At 44.2% G+C, this 25482-nt stretch overlaps 1 protein-coding gene across 2 annotated transcripts; it reads left to right on the top strand.

The window, feature by feature from the left end:
• ASRGL1 (asparaginase and isoaspartyl peptidase 1) lies at positions 1 to 21740 on the top strand. Of its 2 annotated transcripts, XM_081797986.1 has the most exons (7): positions 1 to 160; positions 1363 to 1563; positions 9745 to 9887; positions 10687 to 10844; positions 19125 to 19243; positions 19982 to 20092; positions 20532 to 21740. In XM_081797986.1, exons 2-7 carry the CDS (start codon positions 1374 to 1376, stop codon positions 20735 to 20737), a joined length of 927 nt encoding a protein of 308 aa, XP_081654112.1. In that variant the 5' UTR covers positions 1 to 160; positions 1363 to 1373; the 3' UTR covers positions 20738 to 21740. The 2 variants fall into 2 exon arrangements, with proteins under 2 accessions (XP_081654112.1, XP_081654113.1); XM_081797987.1 differs by lacking the exon at positions 19982 to 20092.
• Positions 21741 to 25482: the final 3742 nt, after the last annotated feature.

The raw sequence follows: 25482 nt of genomic DNA, 5'->3' as shown, positions 1-25482 counted from the left end.
CCCTCGTGCGCAAGCGCGAAGCCGTTGTGCGCGGAGCGGTTGCGAGCCCAGCAGTTCCCCGGACAGGCTCGCCCCGGCGCTGGACCGCGCAGGTTCGGAGGCCGGCCGGGCGGCTCGGCCCAGCCTGAAGCCCCGGCGTCTGCTTCCCGCGGCGTCCTCGGTAAGTCGACGGCGCCGCCGGAGCAGCTGCCGGAGACCGGGAAAGCGCCCTGCCCGGTGGTGGGGGACGGGGGCGGGGGGCGCCGACGAACTGGCACTGCCCAAGAATGTCAAGGCTGAGGGATTCCAGTGAGATGTGGCGCATCTCTTTTTGGGGGGCGGGGAGGGGGACCTGGACCTCTGCAGCGCGGGGTGACCCCCGAAGTCCGTGTCTGTGGCCCAGTCTGTCCCTACACGGCCTGGACGGGACGATCCCAAGGAGCCTAGATGCTGGGTGTCGCTGGCAAGTGCATGCGCAGTTCACACCAGAGCACCAGCCCCTCGGTCTGCAGCCCTCTGGGCCTGTTGGTTAGGGCCTGTCTTAGCCCACCAGGAATTATCCTGAGGCCAGCGTTTCCTCCCACTGCAGTAGTGGATGAGGAGGTTGGAATTGTGGTTACCCTCAGACCCTCATACCCTTTTTCCTTGGGGCCTGTCTGGCGTTCATGATTCCCAGCTGTCTCCCATCCCTAAACTCTGACAGTCCCAGAATGGCTTCTGAGATCCTACTGAGATCTGGCTTTAGAGGATTTAGTCATTTTGCTTTGAAGCTGGATGGCCCCCAGCAGCCTGATTTCCTTCCCAGAGGCTCCACAAGTGTCCCGGACTATCCCTACATGGTCCAGTCCCCGGACCAATACCAGGAATCCTGGATGCCTAGTCAATGGGGTACCTGCCTTCAGATATCCAGGACTTACACGCTTGGAAAAGGGACCATCCCAGGGGAAACCCAAGACCAGAAAGAGCCCAGGAGTAGGGCTCGAGCTCGGGCCCTGAAGGCAGTCCCCACCCCTTCCCAGCAAAGACTGTGGTTCTCTGGAAAACTGAGGCCAGATGGCAGCCGGTGGGTAGGGGGCGCGGGCACTGGGTCCCGAAGCCCCACCCGAAGGCCCAAAGATGCCTGAGGTGGGGGTGGGAGAGAAACCAGGAATGTGCGAGGCCAGGGGGCACTCTGGGCATTTTGTGCAAAGTTCAAACGAAGCTGTCTCTGCCCTCCGCCCCCATCCCCTAGGTCTCAGGAAATTTCTTGAGGCTCTAAACCTTGCCTCCCTCCTGGGGTAGAAACTGGACCTAGTCTCCAGTGGAATCTCCCCCAGGAGATTATGCCCAGGGTGGTCTTCTTGGGCCTGTTCGAAGTGACAGTTTCATCTTCCTGATACTTAGGATCCGTCGACATGAATCCCGTCATCGTGGTCCATGGTGGCGGAGCCAGCAGTATCTCTAAGGACAGGAAAGAGCGGGTGCGCCAGGGCATCATCAAAGCTGCTGAGGCAGGTTACAAAATCCTGACGGGTGGAGGGAGTGCAGTTGATGCTGTGGAAGTTGCTGTGGCATTCCTGGAAGATCATCCTGAGTTCAACGCAGGTATATTTGCAGTGCAATTAGTAACTGATGCCAAATCAGGTTAAGCTTATCCCCCTACACAAACAGAATCTAAAGTGCCAATGAATCTGGTAAGCTTTTCAGTAAAATTTAATATGTTAAAAAGATTTAATTTTTCTTTTTACCTGTTGACCGGGTTACTTTAAGAATTTTTAAATCCATCAATTCACCTTTTTTTCTTTAACTTGCTTCCGAGAATTCACATACCGAGAGGCTTTTTTATTACATCTTTTTGTGCGGGTAGACTATATACTATAAAGTGCACCCATTTTAAGTTTTGAAAAATATACACACCTGTGTAACCACACCACAAGATTTAAAACATTTCCATCGGGCGCCTGGGTGGCTCAGCCAGTTGTCTGCCTTCAGCTCAGGTCATGATCCCAGGGTGCTGGGATCGAGCCCCACATGGGGCTCCCAGCTCAGCGGGGAGCCAATGCTTCTGCTTCTCCCTCTTCCTCTGCCTGCCCCTCCCCCTACCTGTGCTCTCTCTCTCTGTCAAATAAATAAATAAAATCCTTTTTAAAAAAACAAAATTAAAACATTTCCATCATACCCAGAAATTCCTTCATGCCGCTTTGCATTTTAATCCACCCTCATCCTCACTACCAGGTATCCACTGCTCTTCTTCTGTCGTTATGGATTAATTTGCGTTCTCCAGAATTCCATATAAATGAAATCATGCGGAGTGTATTCTTTTGTGTTTGGCTTCTTCCTCTCAATTGATCCCTTTTTAGAGTAATTATCATTGTAACTACTATGATTATCTACTATGTATCAAGCAATGGTCTGAGAAATTTGCATGATTAACTCATTTAATCTGCATTATGAGTTAGGTATAATTCTTATGCTCATTGATTTTAAAATAGAGAACCGAGAATCTGGGGATTAAAATACTTCTTGGGATGATACCACCCACCTAACATCTGTCAGAGAAAAGAGTTTCAGGAAATCTGAACCAATTAGTCATGAAATACTGAGTATTTGTTCCAGCCCCTTGCTTCTGCTAAGCACTCTTTAACACTTATGCAAAATTTCATAAGTCAGGCTGACCATAGAATGAGGCCTAAGTGCATTGTTATGGCTGTTGGTTGAGCCAGAATTTAGCAGATGCTCCCCCTTGCCAGCAGAAGGAGTGGCCTGCTGTTTCAGTGGGAGACTTGTTCAATTACACGCCACTAGTAGTTTTGACCCTCTGGCTGACAAACACTGTCTTATTCACAAAGGACCTTGATTTGGAACAGGTCTTCTGGTCCCCCACCCTCTCTAAGCTACTGGGATCAGTCATCTGCCTGAACTGGGGAGTATGGATTCAGAACTGGAGTGGCTAGTTCTCGTCTTTGCTCTATACCAGAGCCTGGTAGAGTGACTCACTTCTTTTTTTTTTTTTTAAAGATTTTATTTATTTATTTGACAGAGAGAGACACAGCGAGAGAGGGAACACAAGCAGGGGGAGTGGGAGAGGGAGAAGCAGGCTCGCCGCAGAGCAGGGAGCCCGATGCGGGACTCGATCCCAGGATCCTGGGATCATGACCTGAGCCGAAGGCAGTCGCCCAACCAACTGAGCCACCCAGGCACCCGAGTGACTCACTTCTAAGTGACTCGCTTCTACTGTGCCAGGCGTCTGCTCTGCAGCACATTGAGGGAGAAGAGTAGAATCACACAATCTGTAGCTTTTCGAGTCTGCATTCTTCATTTACCGTAATGCATTGGAGGGCCGTCCATGTCGACACAACTATTAATAGTCCGTCCATTTCTACTGTTAAGTAGCATTCCATTGTATGAATATACTACGTCTTGGTCATTTACCAACCAAAGGACATGGCCAATTTGGGGCCATTACAAATCACTGTTAACAATTGCATACAGGTTTTTGTGTGAACATAAGTTTTTCTTTCTCTTGGGTGAATACCAAGGTGTGGGATTGCTGGTCATAGGGCAAGCATATATTTAACTTTACTTGAAACTGCCAAACTGTTTTCCACAGTGACTCCCACTTTCCCTTCCCACCAGCAGTGTATGAAGGTTCTAGTCACTCCACATCCTCACCAGCACTTGGTGTTGTCAGTATTTTGTATTTTAGCCATTCTAACAGGTGTGTGGTGGGATCTCATTCTAGTGTTAATTTGCTTTTCCCTTGCAGCAAATGTTTATTTTAATATCTTTTCAAGTATTTTGTCAATTTCTGTATTGTGTTTTTTATTATTATTACTGAGTTTTAAGAATTCTTCATATATTCTAGATGTTGGTCTTTTATCAGATATGTGATTTGCAAATATTTTCTTTTGGTCTGTAGCTTGTCTTTTCTTTCTCTTAACAGTGTCTTTCAAAGAACAAAAGTTCTTAATTTTGTAGGAATCCACAATTTTTTACTGCTTTTAGTGTCACAGCTTAAGAACTATCTGCCTAGGCTGGGGCATCTGGTGGCTCAGTCGGTTAAGCGTCTGCCTTCGGCTCAGGTCATGATCCCAGCATCTGGGATCGAGCCCCGCATCGGGCTCCCTGCTCGGCAGGAAGCCTGCTTCTCCCTCTCCCACTCCCCCTGCTGTGTTCCCTTTCTCACTGTGTCTCTCTCTGCCAAATAAACAAATAAAATCTTAAAAAAAAAAAAAAATCAGGTAGTAAGAGTCTTGCAGCTCTTTGTGTGCATGTTTGTGTAACTGTTTTGGCTGTCTTAGTCCCCTTTGTCCTTCCCACCAATTTGAGAATCACCTTGTCAATTTCTACCAAAAAAATCCTGCTAGAATTTTGATTAGGACTGTATTAACTCTATAGAGCAGTTTGGTGAACTGAAATCTGAGCAGTACTGAGCCTTTCCATCCAATACTTCCATTTGTTTAAATCTTTGATTTCTCTCATCAGTGTTTTGTAGTTTTTAGCATGCACTATCTTATACATATTTTGTTAGATGTATACTTAATTATTTCATGTCTTTTGATGCTATTGTAAATGTTACTTATTACGATTAGAGTTACGAACCTTTGTTGCTGATATAAAAATACAATTTATCTTTTTCATACTTGCCATCTGTAGGTCTTCTTTGGTAAGATGTCTGTTCGGGTCTTTGTCTCATTTTTTTCTTGTTGTTGTTGTTTTTTCTTTCTTTGTCTCATTTTTTAATCAGATTGTTTGTTTTCTTATTGTTGAGTTTTAAAAGTTCTTTGTATATTTTGAATAGCAGTCCTCTATCAGATGTGTCTTTTATGAATACATTTTCCCAGTCTGTGGCTTATCTTCTCATTCTCTTGACAGTGTCTTTCATATGGCAGAAATTTTTTGTTTTAATGACGTCCAGCATAACAATTTTTTCTTTCATGCAGCATGCCTTTGGTGTGGTATCTAAAAAGCCAATCCCAAGGTCATCTGGATTTTCTTCTATGTTATCTTCTAGGAGTTTTATAGTTTTGTGTTTTACATTTAGGTGTGTGATCCATTTTGAGTTAATTCTATGAAGGGTGTATGGTCTGTGTCTAGATTTGGGTTTTTTTGCATATGGATGTCCAGTTGTTTGAGCACTGTTTGTTGTAAAGACTTATCTTTGTTCCACTGGATTGCCTTTGTCTGAAGATTCTGAACCCAGTTCCAGTGCGTGTGTAGATTTTCCCACACCAAGCACTTTTCCTACACCAGCTGGTGTAGGAATTTAGCATCATTTAGCTACAATTTAGCTCATTTCTGACACTGTCTACATGGAGGTATCATCAGATTCCACAGGTGAGGGCGCCTGGGTGGCTCGGTCGCTTAAGCATCTGCCTTCAGCTCAGGTCATGATCCCAGGGTCCAGGGACCAAGTCCCGCATCAGGGTTCCTGCTCGGCAGGGAGTCTCCTTCTCCCTCTACCCCTCCCCTCTGCTTATGCGTGTGTGCGCTCTCTCTCTTTTTCTCTCTCTCAAATAAATAAATAAAATCTTAAAGAAAAAAAAAAAGACGCCACAGGTGAAGGGCTCAGTCCCACGAGACTACCCTCCACTTCAGATGCCAACTGTAAATCCAGGTTGTTACTTGTGCTTCTGACCTATTAATTAATTAATTAATTAAATCTTTTTTTAAAAAATATGTTGAATTTATAGTGGCACCTGGGTGGTACAGTTGGTTGAGCATCTGACTCTTGGTTTTGGCTCAGGTCTGATCTCAGGGTCCTGAGATCAAGCCCTTCTTCGGGCTCCATGCTCACCACAGAATCTGCTTGTGTTTCTCTCTTCTTCTCCAGCTCTGCCGCTCTCCCCTTGCTTGTGCTCTCTCACACACGTGAGATCTCTCTCTAAAATAAAATAAATCTTTTTTTAAGATTTTATTTATTGATTTGAGAGTGTGCACAAGAGAGCAAGCACAAGCAGGGGGAGCAGCAGAGGGAGAGGGAGAAGCACACTCCCCACACAGCAGGGAGCCTGACGTGGGGCTCAATCCCAGGACCCTGAGATCATGACCTGAGCCAAAGGCAGCCACTTAACCGACTGAGCCACCCAGGCGCCCCTAAGATAAATCTTTAAAAAAAAAAAAAGATGTTGAATTTATTGGTTTAAGAGTTATTTATAATATACTTTATTTAATTTTTTTAATGTCTATAAGGTCTGTAGAGCGGTCCCATCTTTCATTCTTGATATTTGAATTTCTGTCTTTTTTTCTTGGTTGTCTAGCTAGAGTTTATCAAGTTTGGTTTGGGGGGAATTTTTTTGGGTTTTTTTGTGTGTGGGGGGGTTTTCAAAGAACAGTAACTTTTGGTTTTAGGAGGGTTTTGTGGATTTTTTTTATTGTTTTTTCTTTTACTGTTTTTCTCTTCTGAATTTCATTGATATATCTGTATTATTTCCTTTCTTCAACTTACTTTAGGAATAATTTACTATTATTTTTAGATCATTAATTTGAGACCTGTCTTTCCTAATACACGCATTTAGTACTTTAAATTTTCCTCTAAGCCCTGCTTTGATTGCGTCCTACAAGTTTTCACATGTTGTCTTCTCATTTTCATTCTGTTCAAAACATGTTATAATTTCATTTGTGACTTCCTTATTGAACCATGGATTATTTAGAAGTGTGATAATTTCCAAATATGTATGGATTTGCCAAATATCTCTCTGACTTTTATTTTAATTCTGTTACAATCAAAGGATATACTGTGTGATTTACATTCTTTTGAACTTTGTAAGGTTTGGGTTTTGGCCCAGAATATGGTCTCTCTTGGTAAATATCCAATTTGTATTTAAAAAGAATATGTACTCTGCTATTGTTGTATGGAAAGTTCTATAAATCTCAATAAGGTTGGGGCGCCTGGGTGGCTCAGTCGTTAAGCATCTGCCTTCAGCTCAGGTCATGATCCCACAGTCCTGGGATCGAGCCCCGCAACGGGCTCCCTGCTCAGCGGGAAGCCTGCTTCTCCCTCTCCCACTCCCTCTGCTTGTGTTCCCTCTTTCACTGTGCCTCTCTCTGTCAAATAAATAAAATCTTAAAAAAAAATAAAAAATAAAAAAATAAATCTCAATAAGGTCAAGTTAGTAGATAATGTTGTTCAGATCTTCTATACCTTCATTTTCTGTCTATTTCTACTGATTAATGAGAGAGGAGTGTTGAAATCTTTAATTTTATTTGTGAATTTCTCTATTTCTCCTTTGACTTCTATCAGTTTTGCTTCATATATTTAGAAATTGTTGTTAGGTACATAGATTGCTGTCTTCTGTGTGAACTGACCCCTTTATCATTATGTAATGTCATTATTATTTAACGTTCCTTGTTCTGAAGTCTACTTTGCCCGATGTTAATATAGCTGCTCCTGCTTTCATTTAATTCATTTTAGCATGGTATAACTTTTCCATTCTTTTATTTTTAACCTGTTTGTATCTTTATATTTAAAGTGGATTTCTTTTAGGTAGCACATAGTTGTATCTTACCTTTTTATACAATCTGACCATCTCTGCTTTTTATTGGGGTGTTTACGCCATTTACATTTAATGTGATTATTGATATGGTCAGCTATAAGTCTGTCATCTTGCTATTTGTCTTCTATTTGTCCAATCCATTCATTGTTTCTTTTTTCCTCTTTTTCTGTCATCTTTTGGGATAATTGAGTGTTGTTTATGATTCCGTCTTACCTCTTTTGTTGGCCTAGTAGCTAGACTACTTCTTTTTAAAGGTTATTTTAGAGTTTATAGTATATATCTCTCACTTGTCACAGTTTACCTTTAAGTAATATTGTACTCCATGAATAACCTCAGAACCTTGTAATGGTATACTTGTTTCCCCTTTCCTAGCCTTTGTGCTATTGCTGTCATGTATTTTACTTCTGTGTATGTTATAAATTACCCAATACATTGTTACTATTTTTCCCTTAAACAGTTATATATGTATATACATACACACATATACATACATATATTTTTTTTTTGAGAGAGAGAGAGATTGAGTGTGAGGAGAGGGGCAAAGGGAGAGGGAGAGAGAGAATCTTTTTTTTTTTTTTTAAGATTTATTTATTTATATGAGAGAGAGAGCAGGGGGAGGGGCAAAGGGAGAGGGAAAGGGAAAGAATCTCAAGCAGACCCTCCTGAGTATGGAGCCCTACGTGGGGTTTGAACTCACGACCCTGAGATCATGACCTGAGCCAAAATCAAGAGTTGGACTTTTAACCAACTGAACCAGCCAGTCTCCCCTAAATGGTTATATTTTAAAGATATTGTTAAAATAAAGGGAAAAGGTATTTCTGCTTATCCGTATACTAACCATTTCCAGTGCTTTTCCTTCGTGTGGCTTATGACTGCGGTCCACTGTCCTTTTCATTCTTCCTGAGAGACTTCCTTTAACATTTCTTGTATTTCGCATCTGCTATTGGTGATTTCGTTCAGCTCTTGTGTATCTGAAAAAGGCTTTGTTTTCAGTGTTTGAAAGATACTTTCACTGTATATTGACCTCCAACTTGACAGGCTGTTTTTGTGTGTGTGTTTTGTTGTTGTTGTTTTTAACTTCAGGGCTTTAAAGACATTGCTCCACTGTCTTCTGGATTGTATCATTTCTGACAAGAAACATATTCTCATTGTTTCCTCTCTTCCTAATGCATATCTCTCTGGCTACTTTTAAGATTTTCTGTCTCATTAGCACCAAGCTGTTTGATCATGATGTCCTTGCATGTAATTTTCTTCATGTTTCTTTTGCTTGGAGTTTATTGAGCTTCTCAGATCTGTAAATTTGTAGTTTTAATCAAATGTGAAAATTTATTATCCATTTTTCCTTAAATATTTTGTTGTCCCTCTTGTCTCACCTCTCCTTTTAGAGATTCCAATTACACATAGATTGGGTTGCTTGAAATTGTCCCTGAGCTTAATGATCTCTTTTAATTTGGGGTTTTTTATCCTTTTTTATTTTTCATTTTGGATAGTTTCTATTGCTACATCTTCATGTTCATTAATCTTTTCTGCTGCACTGTCTAACCTTGTTTTATTTTCTGTATGTTTTCCACTTAAGACTTTTTTTTTTCCATCTCTAGAAGTTCTGTTTGGGTCCTTTTTATGTTTTCCTCCATGTTCTGGTACATATAGAATATAGTTATAACAGCTGTTTTATTAACATCCTTGTCTACTAATTCTGTCATTTATGATCTGTTACTATTGAGGGAGGTTTTTTCCCTCCTTGTTACGGGTCATGTTTTCTTGTTTCTTTGTGTGCCTGGAAGTTTCCTATTGGATACCAAACATTGTGAATTTTACCTTGTTAGGTACTGGACAGTTTTATAATCCTTTAAATATTCTCAAGCTTTGTTCATATCCCATTTTACAGATGAGGAAACAGGCCCAAAGAGGTAAAGCATAGCTAGCCTTACAGGCATTAGCTAGGCAAAAGAAGTTGGAGGAAGGGTGGTGGTGGTAAAGAGGGCAGCATGCACAAGGGGACAGAGCGATGGGAACTTATCGTACTTTCATGGAAACCTAGTATTTCAGTAAGATGCAACCAAGGAGGAGGCGGGGAGGATACAGCTGGTAAAGGAGATCAGAAGCCAGATCGGGAAGTGTTCCATACTTTTTATTTTGTAGGTCATGGGATGCCAAGCCAGATGTGGGTTTCCAAACATGTTTCTCTGGCAGTGGAGTAGAGGATGAATTAAAGTCGGCAGCTTAGAGGAAACTTGGGAGCCATCTCGAAGTTCTTAATTCTTGCTTTTCAACTTCTCTTTGGCTTTAGGTTGTGGATCTGTCTTGAATGTAAATGGTGATGTTGAAATGGATGCCAGTATCATGAATGGAAAAGACCTGTCTGCAGGAGCTGTGTCTGCAGTCCGCTGTATAGCAAATCCCATTAAACTTGCACGGCTTGTTATGGAAAAGGTATGTGACAAAAGCATCCTTTTTGTAAGAAATTGTTACCACTGTACTCTAGCAACTAAAAGTGGTCTAACTGTAGGGAAATACTTGTGAGCACTGTTCTCCTAAAACCCTATAAAAGAACAGAAGCAATGCTACTTAAATTTCTTAAATAAGCCGAGACTCTGACTCTGTTGACAGTGGAATTTGACTAGTAATCCCTTGTCCAGTGATTACTTTGTTTTCATCTTGTCTTCTTGTATTTTCTTCAGTCTTCTCTCAACATGGATGACAAAACAGATACAAATTGAACAGACCAACTGTTTAATAGCATGTGTAAAATAAAGATGAATTATGTTCTCTAAACTTAAGATCAGGGCGCCTGGGTGGCTCAGTCGTTGGGCGTCTGCCTTCGGCTCAGGTCATGATCCCAGGGTCCTGGGATCGAGTCCCACATCGGGCTCCCTGCTCTGCAGGAGGCCTCCTTCTCCCTCTCCCACTCCTCCTGTTTGTGTTCCTGCTCTCGCTGTGTCTCTCTCTGTCAAATAAATAAATAAAATCTTTAAAATAAATAAATAAACAAACATAAGATCATACATAAGTACCTTTCTAGTAATATTCCATCACTTTGGGGGTTTTTTGAAAATACAAGATCTCAGAGTGCCAGGCTCTGTTCAACATTCGAGGAAAAGCAAGCCAGTGGAATCTGCATTTTTGAGGCTCTATACCCAGAGAGAAGTAATTATATCCACACAGAACAGTTAAAAATATTTTTTAACTATTTCAAAAAACTAACCATGTTTCTGTTTCTTTCTGGCTCAAGACAGCTCACTGCTTTCTGACTGATCAAGGTGCAGCGAAATTTGCAGCAGTCATGGGGGTCCCCACGATTCCTAAAGAGCAGCTGGTGACAGAAAGAAACATAAAACGTCTGGAAAAAGAGAAGCATGAGAAAGGTGCTCTGAAGTTAGACTGTCAACAGTAAGTGTCTTCTGTGGCTCGCAGTTTGGGGACTTACTCAGGCGTGGAAGTGTGACAAATATCTGATTACCTACATTTCTTATATAAGTCAAGAATCACTTGGTAGTTTCCATTTTTGTACAAAATAATTGACACTACATCATGGAAAAACTGCTCTTTTGATTCTTACATTTAGCCTCATTTATTACTCCTATAATAACAACTCAGATTTGGCCAAGAGTTCCTTCTCCAATCACAGAGTGCCTTGTGTTAGTGGATTAACTGTCGGATGTCTCTTGATCAGTTTGTTATCTTAAAAGCAGACAAAACAGGTTGTCTGTGACCTAGTGAACCCTCTCAAGTTACTTGAGCCTGCTGTCCTAGTACAGAGGAATCAGAACAGTTCTTATAAGTTTGAATTAATCATTTGTTCTGAATTACGATTTTCTGTGTTACAGAGTTCAAAATCCCAAAGAAAAGCCCCCTTATTCAAAGCAAAATTTGAAAAATAGAATTTAGATATGGCCTGGGAGTGTATAATGGAATATAATCTATTAACTCTGCGTACTCTTTAAGATTTGTCATTTTTAACCAGCAGTATACTTTAATATCACCTAGGGAGCTTTTTCAAACTATTGTCTGGTCCTCTTCTTAAATAATCTAATTTAATAGATTTAATTTAATAATTTAATCTAATTTAATAGATCTGAGGTGAAGAGGCCAGGCAGGTGTATCAGGAAAAAGTTGCCCAGGTAATTCTGATGTGTCCCCAGCTTAAGAATCTGTTTCACAAAATTGGCCATGTACTGGTACTTTTGATAACCTTACCAAGTGTGTACCATGTACTTCTGATAACCTTACCAAGTGTGCTATTGTACCTGTAGGCTAGAGTCACCAGAATGGGGCTGCTTTATCGATGGTTCTTGGGTCTTTTAACAGATGTTGTCACATCGCTTTCCAAAAATTCTGCAACAGCACACATCTCTACCAGCCAGTATTACCCTTAGATATAAGCGAGAGGGGCTCCGCCCTGGGTCCTGCACTTTAGAGGACCCCCCATATCACAAACACACAAAACAGTTGGCTTATTACAGACACCTGGGGCACCTCTGTCACTCAGCAGTGGCATAGTATGACCCATAACCCTCATCATCCACTCTTGTGATTAACACCATTCAGCCCCCAGGGAAATGCTTCTCTGCATCTCTTGCTCTATGTCTTGGAAGCGAAGGCCACCTAAATCTAAAGATTTGTGGATTGTGCTACTGCTGATACCGGAAATGGACACTGCTTCGGAGTGGGGGGAAGAATTGAACAGCAGAAGGACTTAGGTAAGAGACAAAGACAAATTAATTACTTGTCGAATAAATTCTTACGTAACAAAGTAGTTGTTTCCCAGTAGTGCCAAGTATCCATTTTCTTGCCTCCTTACATGTTCTGTGCTGTGGTTCCGGCGGGATTCATGGATTAGTACAATATCTGCAAGACTTGCCCATGAGGACTGATGCCCATTAGTCTTAAAAGTGTATATATGTAGGTCTAGACCAGCACTGTCCAACAGAAAGACAAGAGCTGCATATGGATTTAAAATTTTCTAGTAGCCACATTAAAAAAGTAAAAAGAGACAGGTAGGGGTGCCTGGGTGGCTCAGTCGGTTAAGCGTCTGACTCTTGATTTTGGCTCAGGTCATGATCTCATGCTCATGAGATCGAGGCCCACGTCAGGCTCCATGCTCAGTGCAGAGTCCGCTTGAGATTCTCTCCCTCTGCCCCTCCCCACCCCCACTCACACACTGTCTCTCTCTCTCTCTCAAAAAAAAAAAAAATATATATATATATATATATATATATATACACACACATGTGAAATTAATATATTTCACCCAATACATCTAAAATTTTATCACTTCAGCAGGTAATCAATATAAGAAATTACTTGAGATATTTTACATTCTTGTTTCACACTAAATCTTCAAACTCTGACCCATATGCTATGCTTGTAGCTTACCTCCACCGCCCCCCCAGGGGGGTTGCCCACGCTTCCTGTGGCCAGTGGTGCAGGTAGCTCATGTCCGCCATACTGGACAGTGTGGGTCTAGACAGAACCTGCGTGAAGAACCAGCTCTTTATGTTGGCAACTAAATGGACACTGAATGTTAGTTAGGAATGGTTTTGTTTGTTAAGATATGTTGAAATTTTTAGCTTTTAAGGAATTTTATTTTAAGATGTTATATTCACTAATTATAATTCATGTTTTGACTTTAATATTAATAGATAATTTGGTATATTTTAGGAAAACACTTAACTTTTCAAAGTTATATCTGTAACTCATTTATATTTATTCAGTTATATTTGCTCTTCATTTTTTTATGAAAATATATCCTAATTTTGTGCACTTTCAAGACGATTACATCTTTTTAATCCCTAGATTATTGAAAATGCATGTTAAGTCAAGATTTTGATAGAAAAAGAACACAAAAGTGGAGCTCACAAAAGAAGACAGAAAGCTGAGAGGAAAAAAGAAGGAAAATAATCTTCCAGGACATAGCCTACGCACATTTTAGAAAACAAAACAGTAAAGTAAGCAGTCTTCTTCCAGGAAGATCCACCTAACGTTCACAAGCAGGACATTCCAAATTCTTGGTCCAATGAAGATTTAATTACCTGTCAGAACAGTGAAAATTAGTAAGAATATTATTCTTGCCACAACCTCAGTTTGAACAGTTCCAATGAAATCCCCGCGATTTCCCGTTCTTTACTACAGGAAGAGTTAATTGCTCATCACGAAGAATCACACACCAAAAGGACACGTGCAGTCGGTAGGACTGGGGGAACAGGCAGTTGATAACAGCGGAAAAAGAAAAAGATGATATGAAACAGGGATGTAATGTTCTTGAAAGAATAATACAGTGTGTCCGGTATTTAGCCAGGCCTAATGAGGCTTTTCATGGCACTCCATCATCAGCACCATGTTTACAAAACACAGTGGGACATTTCTAGGCTTAATAAAAATTATTTCAAAATTCAATAATATATGTAATTAAGACAAAAATAACGAAACTAATAATCACTATCTAGCATAGAGAATTTAGACAGATTAATTTAGTGGGTAATAAGCAAGAGATGAAATCAAATACATAAAATGTTTTTAACAAAATACTCAGTTCAACTAGAAGGTACCATGGTCAGAAGACATGTCAAGCAACTAACATTTATTATATGTATGGCTGTACTACCCTGAGAAGAAAAACAAAGTCTGACTCACCTGCTTTTTGAAGTAAGTGTTTTGGATTTAGAGAAGTGGGGACAACTTTTCATCTTAGGCATGAATTTAAAAGACTGTCGAAGGCAATGAGGCACCTGGCTCAGTCAGTTAAGCGACCAACTCTTGATTTTGACTCAGGTCATGATCTCAGGGCTGTGAGATCAAGCCCCTTGTCAGGCTCCATGCTCAGTGCAGAATCTGCTTGAGATTCTCTCTCTCTGCCCCTCCCCCTACCCTGCTTGCACACGCACACTTTCTCTTTCTCTAAAATAAAGCTAAAAAAAATAAAATAAAAGACTGTCAAAGGCAAGCCTGTGATAATGGAGTGAACGTGGTTGGTACATAGAAGATATATAAGCATGAAGTTTGGCCAAGAGTCCAAAAGTATTCCATTTGACACAGTTTGAATCTGTTTCTAGGAGCTGTGCCCCCACTGTGTGGCTGTAGAGGGTCCAATGGGGGATTCTCGAGATAGGCCCAAAATGGAACAGCGTGTTCAAACTCCTGTCTGACCTTAGAACAAATCTCAGACAGATGGTGGGAATGACCAACTCAGTGCTATTAAAGTAATTACATTGAATTTAGATAAAGAATTCCATGAAACCACAGAAGATTCTCAAAGAGTAAATTATGGACGTTGACAGACAGTGAAATTAATTTTGAATTGATGCTATCTACAGTCCCTTAGTGTGAACTGTTAATTTCTATTGATAAGCTTAGTAAAAGCTTTAAAAAAATATTTTTGGCTATTTCACTTTTAAAAGGATTGAAAATATATTAAGTTTAGAGAAACAAAATCATACTGCATGTGAAATGTGCAAGAAGAATAACATTTCAGGGCCATGAGATTTGAGCCCCACGTGGGGTTCCACACTGGGTGTGGAGCCTACTTGGCATTCTCCCTCTCCCACTGTCCCTCCCCCCCGCTTGCGCTCTCTTGCACTCTCTCTCTCAAAGAAAGAAAGAAAGAAAAGAAGGAAGGAAGAAAGAAAAGAAAATTCCAGTAAAATAAAAGGAACCTGAAAGAAGGCAACAAAAATTCTTGCCTAACTTGAAGGAGAAGATTCATGTACAAATAATCCCCAGATCAGCTCCCGTAGAGGCTGTCTTTCTGTCATATATCAGAGCATAGTGCCATTTGAAGAGAGACTTGCAGAAAATCAAACAACACAACCGCTACTTTCAGTCTTCTTTGTAATACGCCAGCCGTGAAATGTGAAAGAGCTGAAGATACTCTGCTGGATCTGGGTGCTGCTGAAGAGATGGTGTAAATGACTACAGGGAGCGATCGTGACTTGTATGATCGAGTTAAAGCATGTAATAGTGTCTTCCGTTACAAAAATGTATCCCGCTGTGCCGGTAGCATCTGAGTGTGGTAATGTTCAAATCAGGAGTTCTTTCCAAATCTAAGGATTGCCTTAAGAAATCTGTTGAACATTCCAGTTGCTGCTGCCTCAGCAGAGGGAAGCTTCTCCAAATTAAAATTAATAAAAAACCTGCTAAGAACTACACGGACTCAAAAAGATCTGTCTTATGTGGCAGTTTGTCAAGAGAACACATGTTGTATGGACAGACGATTAAAAGAGCATACTGCTTCCTGAGATGAAAGCAGGAAAATCAACCTTGTGGAGTAAACACTTAATAATTTATAAGGTGGGTGGGTGGGTGGGTGTGTGTGTGTGTGTGTGTTTGTTTCCAGCCATCAATAGCTGATCCACAAAGGACCCAGATGGGCACAATAATAATTACATTAAGTTGTCATTGGTAGTTTGTCCACTTTCGGGCATGTAAAAACCATGACTTTACAATATTTATTTAAAGACATATTCACCACTCTAAGAGAAAAGAACGTATCTACAGCTTCTCAAAAGTAAATAGATGGCGTATGGGCCTTCATTTATATTTGCAGCTTGCCTCCACGCCTTACGAGTGTTGGGGGTGGGCCTGCCACCAGCAGAGCCTGGGAGTGCCTGCCCTCATCTGACGTGAGGAGGGAAAGGCTGTCACTCTAAGTTGTATTCCCTGGCTGTCAACAAGTTTGAGCATTTGGCGTTTGTTGGTGGGCCATTTGTTTCTATGAATTTGCCTATTTTTGTCCTATGATCATTTTTTCTCTTTCATTGTTATGTCCCTTCTTCTCAGTCTTAAGGCTGTCTGCTCTGTTTAAAAGAAAAAAATCCCAAATCTGTTGTTTTTAGTCTTGCTTTTACTTTGCTTATGGTATTTTTGCCATACACAGGTCTTTACTTTTTTATAATCAAATACTCAGTCTACCTCTCTTGTATAGCTTGTAGGACTAGAAACGTAGAAGGTACTCCCCACCCTGAGACATCTGTAGTCACCTAGATTTTCCTGAAGAATTTTGTTTTATGTTTTATATTCAGGCCTTGAACTCTCTGGAGTTGATTTTTTTTTTTTTAAGATTTTATTTATTTATTTGATGTAGACCGACACAGTGAGAGAGAGAACACAAGCACGGGGAGTGGGAGAGGGAGAAGCAGGCTTCCCGCGGAGCAGGGAGCCCCATGCGGGGCTCGATCCCAGGACCCTGGGATCATGACCTGAGCCGAAGACAGACGCCTAACGACTGAGCCACCCAGGCGCCCCTCTGGAGTTGATTTTTGTGAATGCTGGAAGATAGGGTTTTCTGCCAAACAGAATGCCAAATTTCTCTTTCTAGCCCCCCTGAATGCCGGCCCATATCTAGCTGCAATTTGCTCTCTCCATGTGATGCCCAACAGGTACCTCAAGCTTGTGTCCAAAACGGAACCCCGGATTTCCCCACCAGCCTTGCTCCACACCCACCAACAAAACCAAAAAACAACAAAAAACCTATTCCTGGGTGGCTCAGTCGTTAAGCGTCTGCCTTCGGCTCAGGTCATGATCTCAGGGTCCTGGGATCGAGCCCCACATCAGGCTCCCTGCTTGTCCAGAAGCCTGCTTCTCCCTCTCCCACTCCCCCTGCTTGTGTTCCCTCTCACGCTGTCTCTCTCTCTCTGAAATAAATAAATAAAATCTTAAAAAAAAAAAAACCTATTCCTAATAGTCTACATTTCAATGAATGGTTCCTGTACCTTTTCCATTCTGGAAACCAAAGCCTTAGAGCCGCCCATAATCTCTCTCACACCCAGCTCCCCTACAGTCTGTCAGCTCTGCTTTCAGAATGTCCCAAGCCGAGCCCACTTCTTTCCGTCCCAGGAGCACCCTAACGGAGGCCAGCGATTCTTCAAGCCTCCTGACCAGTCTCTAGTTCTACTCTTGTCTCCCTCAGTCAACACACATTTGCCAGAATGATTATTCTAAGAGAAACTTTTTGTACACGTATGGCATACATACAGGAGTGCACAAGTCTTATGTTGCCTCTGATGAATTTTCACAGAGTGGACCCATATAACCAGCCCCCAGGTGGGGAAATCGCTCATCGCCCGATGCTCCCCACCATGCTCCCTTCCATTCCCAGCCCTGCCGTAAAGGCAACCACTTACCTGGCTTCTAACACTGTAGACGACTATTGCCAGTTTTCGAACTTTATTTAAGTGGAAACATAGTATGTGCTTGATTTGGTGCCTTCTTCCCTCATTATATTTCTGAGATCCGTCCATGTGCCGCGTACCGCGGTAGCTCATTTTCACGGCAATAGACGATTCTGTTCCATGACTGTATCTCAGTCCACCTACTCTGCCTTTGGTGGACATTTATGTCACTTTGTTTTCTGTTATTACAAACAGTCCTGCTGTGAACATTTTGGTATATGTTTTTTGGTGAACGTAGCTCCGCATTCCTGTTGGAAGAATGCAGAAATGTAGGAGTGTGACTGCCAAGTCAGCGTTGGTAGATTCTGCCAGATGGTTTTCCAAAGGAATACCGAGTCATCTTCATTTTAGCCATCCTGGTGGATGGGTGTAGGGTAAGAATGATATTTTTAAAACAACTCATCTAGTGACACATCTTGGCTCAGGTTCTGCAGTGTCTTCCCATCTCACTCAGGACCTATACGTCAGAGGACCATATGATTTAGTGTTCAAATCAGAACTTGACTTTGAGAGTGAAAGGGGAACTGTTACATGGGGATAAATCAGGACTGTCCTGGGTCACCAGGGTGTACAGCACCCCCACCCGTCAGAGCCTCCATGGTCTGGCTGCTGGCCGTCCCCTGACCCCCCACCCTCTCTCCCTTGCTTTATCCTCTGCAACCACAGTGACCTCCAAATTCCATGAGCTTCACAGCCATGTTCCAGCTTCCCAGCAAACTGTGCGGGCTGCCCTCACCTTCAGAGAGGCCCCGTATAAAGCCCTCTCCATGCTGCTGGAGTCACCATTTTTACTGTTGTTCCGTAAAACAAATTTTTATCGCTCTGTTGCCCTCTGCCCCCACATGCAAGCTGCACAGAAGGGACTTTGTCCGTTCACTGCTGTGCCCGGCACTTACCATGTGCCTCAAATATAGTTCATCATAGAATCTGGGTGGTGGGTATTATAGCTGTTGTACAATTTCTTCCAGTTCTTTTACTTGAAAATATATGTTAGGGAAAACAATAGCTTATTTCATCTTTGCAGAAAGCCCCGGGAAACAGGCAAAGTGGGGTGTGACAGGCAGCATTGGCATCACCTGGGAGGTTGTGAGAAATGCAGGGTCTTGGGTCCCACCCTGTACCCACCAACTCAGGATCTCTGGGGTGGGCCCGGGGATCCAAGGGATTTGTATGCACACAACGTTTGAAATGCACTCAGTCATTTTTATCCCCGTTTTATAGGTGGGGAGAATGAGACACGGAGAAGAAAACTTTTAAGTCCCACAGCTAGAGGACAGTGGTACTGGGATGGGATGTGCTCTTAAAGCTGAGGTCTAAAGGAACGTCTAGCAATCTGTCTGACCTGCAGAATAAAAAGCTAATGTGAGGCGTGAGTGTTAGAAGGGGAGCGTGTCCCATTTGCCATTAGCATCTAACGCGGGGATTTAAGTGCTGTTCAGCTACGACGTTACTTGTGACAGTGTCTCTCGTCTCAGTCTGTCACTTTTCTCTTTATTCTTGGCAGAGACTTGGGAACCGTGGGTGCCGTTGCCTTGGACTGCAAAGGAAACGTAGCCTATGCAACCTCGACGGGCGGCATCGTTAATAAAATGGTCGGCCGCGTTGGGGACACCCCGTGCATAGGTAGGCCCCATGGCTGGCTGCTGCCCCGCCCCTTCCGCTGCCATGCACCTGTTGCCCTCTCCTCTTCACTCCCCGCCTCTTCCGGCCGCTCCGGGAGCGTGGGGGGCGGCACCGCCTAGAGAGGGCGCCTGTAAGCAGCAGGCGCGAGGCTTTTCCGAGGCAGGTGGCTCCCGTGATGACTTGGGGAGGCTCAGGGGGCCCCCAGCGAGCCCCCAAGGGTCTCTTTCTTCTCTCTAGTCCCAGCCTCAGGATCTGCAGACTTAGCCCCGAAGAGTTACATACACAAAGCCTCTTCCCAGGCATGGGCCCAAATTAACAAACAGAAAAAGCTGAGAATATAGGTTGGCAGCTACTAGATTTGAGTGGCACGAAAGCGACGCGGTGCTGCTACAAGTGGAAACATTTGTGTTGACACTGAAGTACGTCCTCTGGCTCCCGGGCGTGGGTCAGTGGCGGGGCTAGGACTGGCTGCATGGGCTTCGCAAAGGAGGAGCGGTCCTGGAGGAGCTGCTCCGTGAGAGCTCGGGCCAACCCCCTCCGGCCCAGCCACCACTGATCTCAGGGTCATCACCTGGCACGCCCTACTCCACCTCTGCATCTCAAGGTCACAGCTACTGACCCGTGTTCACACTTTGGCACTCTTTGGGATTTAACATTTATGTAGCATTAGACTTGATGCGTGTTTGCGTTTCTTCACTGTTGCTGCTCAGTCAGAACCAGTCCACCTTTTTTGAGCAGGATCTGGAGGTTATGCTGACAATGATGTTGGCGCCATTTCAACAACGGGGCATGGGGAGAGCATCCTGAAGGTGAATCTGGCCAGACTGACTCTCTTCCACGTAGAACAAGGTACACAGAGCAAGTTCATACTGTCTGAAGACAAGTGAATGGAAGCTCTTTATAAATAGGCTGTAAAGTATATGAAACCCTTTCTCATTTGCTTCAGATGTTCTTTTCAGGTTAACGCTCCTTTGACTTCTTCCCACCTCCTGTTAGGATCTGGAAAGAAGTGCACTTAGGCTATTGTCCGTGTTGGACATCTCGGGGGCAGTAGAGAGACTTTGAGCCTGGGTGTGGGAGAGAAAGCAGCTCTGCTCAGGCTGATGCGAGGCATCATCTCGTGCAAAGAGGGCCTTTTATGGTGAGGATCCTTCTCTGAAGCGTTCATAGGAATCATTTGCCCAAAGTCTTTGTTAACTCACTTGGGTTGTTCATACTGCAACTGATTTTCCCATCATATTCGTTTCATTATAATGTGTGTTTTTTCTCAACCTTTCCTCGTTTTCAGGAAAGACATTGGAAGAGGCAGCCAACATGTCGTTGGGTTATATGAAGTCAAAGCTGAAGGGTTTAGGCGGCGTCATCTTGGTCAGCAAAGCAGGAGACTGGGCAGTGAAGTGGACCTCCACCTCCATGCCCTGGGCAGCCGCCAAGGATGGCAAGCTGCACTCTGGAATCGATCTCGACGAGACCAATATCATTGACCTGCCCTAGGACCCTGAAGATTGTGTTCTAGATGCTAGCTTGGAGGGAAAGTCCAGTTTCCTGGTGTGGAGACCTGGCTTAATCAATTAGATCTAGAAATGGAAAATTCTGCAGTCTGTCACTCGTTTTGTCGCCTTGATCAATGAGTATCTGAGTGTTTGGTTGAGGGGAGGATCTGAAGTGCCGAGAGAAACGCTCCTGTTAAGGTCAAAATAAGACCAGTGCAGATGACCAGGTCCTGAGTCTTTCTTATGAGTCGTCCCCAGTGTCTTAGATTAGAAAGAAGAAATGACGATCTGAACAGGACAACAGCCACTTCGGTGCAGGGAGTGCCATCTGGGATCAGGAGACCTGCAGCAGAGACAGAAGGGGCAGGCTCGAAAGGTGGGGGGACCCAGACCAACACCTCCCGGGGCTCTCTGTTGTGGAGTTCACGTTAAGTCCGAAGAATGTCAGGGAAAAGAACCCATGAGAGGAGAAGCTGATTTTTCTAAGAAGGTTCAGATCTTCTCTGACTTACTGATGTGGACATGTTTCCAGATACTTTAGAAGTAGCCTCTGATAACCCATAGTCCCCAGTCTGGAGGTGAAGGGTCTAATGGAGACTGCAGAGCTCCCACGTGAGTCTGCTGGCGTAGCATTTTCCCACCAGCTTCCGCCTACTGCAGGCCCTCCTGGTGCTCATGCCGAGTAAGGGGGCTCATGATCTCTCCACCCCTACTCTAACTAGCGCGCCGATCCCGTGCGGATGCACTGTGATCTACTGCACCCTCCCGATGTCCAGGGCTGTGGGCCCCCACGACTGCAGGGGGCATGTGTACAGCATGGTCAGCATCATGAAAAAAAGTCATTTCCTTGGTGGAAACTATTCCTATTCATCTCGCTTTACACTGGAAATGGTATTTCTGCTGTGACAATTTTTTAGTCTGTCAGGTCTTACCTTCTCACTGGAAAGAATTTGCTTAGCTTTAAACTCCATGTGCCACTAATAAAATTTATTTTGAAAGAATAACAGTGTGGTTAGGAGTCACTGTTGACCAAGACCAGAATGTCCACAAGCTCCCATTGTTTCTGTCAGTTCAGACAGGCGTACTAACTCAAGAGGACTTTCAAGAGGAGGGTGGTACGGGGATGTGTCGGTTACGTCCTGCCTCGTGGAGTATATTGGAGAGTTTTTCAGAGGAATGGAGCTTTTTCTCAATGGATAAAGGGAGAAACCAGACCACTCTTTGCAAGGATCAGCAGGGCAAATGAGCAACATTCTTGCGGTTTGCCAGCCACCTCCTTCCAGATCCCTGCCCATGACCTTCCGGGGCCGGCCAGCTGCTCCGAGCCACGGAGGGGGAGGTGGCACTCGGAGGCACAACTGAGTCTGAATCCTGACTGTCCCCACTACCTGGGTGACCCAAGTTAACTTCTAGGAATGTTTTCATCTATAAAATGGATTACCATGAAGATTAAATGCAATTAAAGGAAAACTGCTCTGTGTTTATCTTAAGGATCCTCTGGACAGATAGAGAAACTGTGGCGGGGCCCAGGAGGGAGTGGGTGTGTTTATATCCTTGAAAACCTCAAAATGTTGGGGCACCTGGGTGGCTCAGTCAGTTAAGCGTCCAACTCTTGATTTCGGCTCAGGTCATGATCTCAGGGTCATGAGATTGAGCCCTGCATTGGACTTGACACTCAGCAGGGAGTCTGCTTGAGATTCTCTCTCCCTCCCTCTCCCTTTGCCCCTCTTCCGCGCTCGCCCACTCTCCCTCTTTCTCTCTCTCTCAATCTCTCTCTCTCTCTCCCCCTAAATTAAAAAAAAAAAAAAAAACTCAAAATGCAACCACTGCCCTGTAGAAATAAGTATTATGTTAGGGTTATATCGTTCGCTAGGGCTGCCAACAAGAAAACACCACAGACATGGGCTTCAACAATGGAAAGTTATGTTCTCACAGCTCTGGAGGCTGGAAGTCCAAAATCAAGGTGTCAGCAGGCTCAGTGTCTCCTGAGGCCTCTCCTTGGCTGGCAGATGGCCTCCTCGCTGTGTCCTCACGTGGTCTTTATACACATCTGTAGCCAACTTTCCTCTTCTGATGGGGACACCAGTCAGATTGGGTGAGGGCTCACCCTAATGGCCCCATTAACTCAACCCCTCTTCCAAGGCCCTGTCTCCAAATACATTCATGTGTTGAAGAACTGGGGGTTAGGGCTTCTACAAACCAATTTTGAGGGGACACAATTCAGCCCAAAAAGGAGGCAAAGCAGAATTACATGAGAGGTTGGGAAAGAGAGACGGAAGAAGAGAGCCATCACTAAGTGGATAAGGGAGGCAGAGGTAGGAGGAAGGCCAGCTGAAACATCTCATTTTGTGCTTACCAGTTCCACCATTCAAAAGGAAAGCAACTCTAGTCGTCAAAGACTGCCGAAAGCTCTGGAGGCTCAGCTTGGAGGCCACCTGACCACTTTGGCTGGGCAGCCCAGTTAGGTAAGGGTACGTACGTCGGCCCCCTTGTACAGCCCAAGGTGTGGATTGTTACCCTCAGACCCTGATTCGGTGAAAAGTCAGTGGCCTCCACTAGCCTGGGAATGCCCTCAGCAGAGACCGGGTATGGCCCTCTGTTCTGTCCCACACGTTCTCCCGAGAGCAAGATGCTACGTGAAAGAGGAGACTCATCACTTCTGTGCCACTAGAGGGCAGCAAACTATAAAACGTCCAGCATTCCCCGGGACCTGCAAGGGAGACTGATCTATCTTGACTGCCTCAGAATAATCTACTCAGAAAATTTGGGACCCGGGAAACAGACTGAGGGTTTCAGGGGGGAGGGGGGTGGGGGGATGGGTATTAAAGAGGGCACTATTACAATGAGCACTTGGGTGTTATATGCAAACAATGATTCATGGAACAATATATCAAAAACTAATGAAGTACTGCATGGTGACTAACATAATAAAAATAAAATAATTTTTAAAAATTAAAAAAAATAGGGGCGCCTGGGTGGCTCAGTCGTTAAGCGCCTGCCTTCGGCTCAGGTCATGATCCCACAGTCCTGGGATTGAGCCCCGCATCGGGCTCCTGGCTCAGCGGGAAGCCTGCTTCTCCCTCTCCCACTCCCCCTGCTTGTGTTCCCTCTCTCGCTGTGTCTCTCTCTGTCAAATAAATAAATAAAATCTTTAAAAAAAAAAGAAAAATAAATAAATAAAAAGAAACTTTGCGTTCCTGTTCCTGACCTTCATTTTCATCTAAACACTACAGTTTATTTTAGAGCAGATTTGTCCCAAAAACAGTGCTAGCAAATGCCCCAAAAGACCCATGAAAATTGACCATGTCTCGGACTCTTAAACCATATCTCTGACTCTTAAAACAACAGAAACTTATTCCACGTGTGACGCCAAATGCCAGGGCCCCCAGGGTGAGCATGCTCAGACAGCCCCGGCCTCGGCCCTCGGTTGCTCCTTCCAGCCAGGAAGACAGATAAACTGTATTCGGCCTAAACTCGCCAAAATGGTGAGATGAGAAAGAGCACAAGAGGGGCCCAGAGCCAAGAGTCGGTGTCCGCCCCAGAAGATGCTGCAGTCAGCCGTGGGCTGGAAGGGACCTTGGCTGTTGCACAATAAACTGTTTATTCAAATAATGTCCTTCCTGGATGTGTTCCTTTCTGGCATGAGAGAGTGCAAACCCTGAGGGCAAAGGAAGGTGGAATGGGATGTGTGCTTTGGTCCTTGTCAGGGTCCCTCTCATCAGAGTGGGTGGTGTTCTGGGAAGCTGACAGGGGACACGGCCCTTCAGCCCCATGCCCGCTCTGTGGTCCTCTGGGCAGCCTTCATCTTTGCACAGACCAGCTCTGCCTTCAGACTTTGCAGCAACCAGGGAGTAAGGACGTGCCCACAAAAGCTTGTGCAGCTCGGAGAAACCCAGTTGTCCTCTTCCTCCTCCCTGTGTGGCCCCCAAGGGAACAGGGGCCGGGCTGAAGGACGAGGCGAACCAGGCCCGGGAAAGGGGTTCGGGGATTTGGGCCTGGACCACAGGTAGGCTTGGGGATGGGAGTGGGTGTGGGTGCCCAGAGTGGTCCCATGCAGAGTGCAGGTACCATTCAGTGGGCAAGCGACTTTCTCCCGTACCCCACCCCACTTCCATACACCCCAAAACAACTGAGCCACAGTCATACGTAGCTTGTCTCCTGCAGGGAGTTAAAGATGGGTGGGGCCCCACAGGGAGCCCTTTTGAAAGATGAAAAAAGGCCCAGAGAAACTGGAGTTTCCCTGGGGCATTCGTTCCCCTCAGATTAAAATGAGGTTTAGCTCAGCCTCTCTGTTCCCTGCACCGTCCTCATCACCTCTCGCATGGCTCCCAGCACCTTCTAAGACCTGCGTAGGGCGTAGGGACGGTCCCAAGAATGCTACAGGTGAGAAGCAGGAAAGAACACCACATCTTAACAACTTTATCCTCCAAACACTGCTTTTTTTTTTTTTTTTTAAGATTTTATTTGTCAGCACAAGCAGGGGAAGCAGCAGAGGGAGAAGCAGGCTGCCTGCTGAGCAAGGAGCCTGATTCAGGACTCGATCTCAGGACCCTGGGATCATGACCTGAGCCAAAGGCAGACACTTAACCAACTGAGCCACCCAGGCATCCCCAAACTCTGCTTTCTTTTCCCAACCCACTATTAAAGTGAAGTTGGGGGGCGCCTGGGTGGCTCAGTCATTAAGCGTCGTCTGCCTTAGGCTCAGGTCATGATCCCAGGGTCCTGGGATCGAGCCCCACATCGGGC

The sequence above is a fragment of the Leptonychotes weddellii genome, chromosome 11 (assembly GCF_054177405.1).
Source record: "Leptonychotes weddellii isolate Sample4059 chromosome 11, ASM5417740v2, whole genome shotgun sequence".
NCBI lineage: Eukaryota > Metazoa > Chordata > Mammalia > Carnivora > Phocidae > Leptonychotes > Leptonychotes weddellii.
This window is presented reverse-complemented; position numbering and strand designations above follow the sequence as displayed.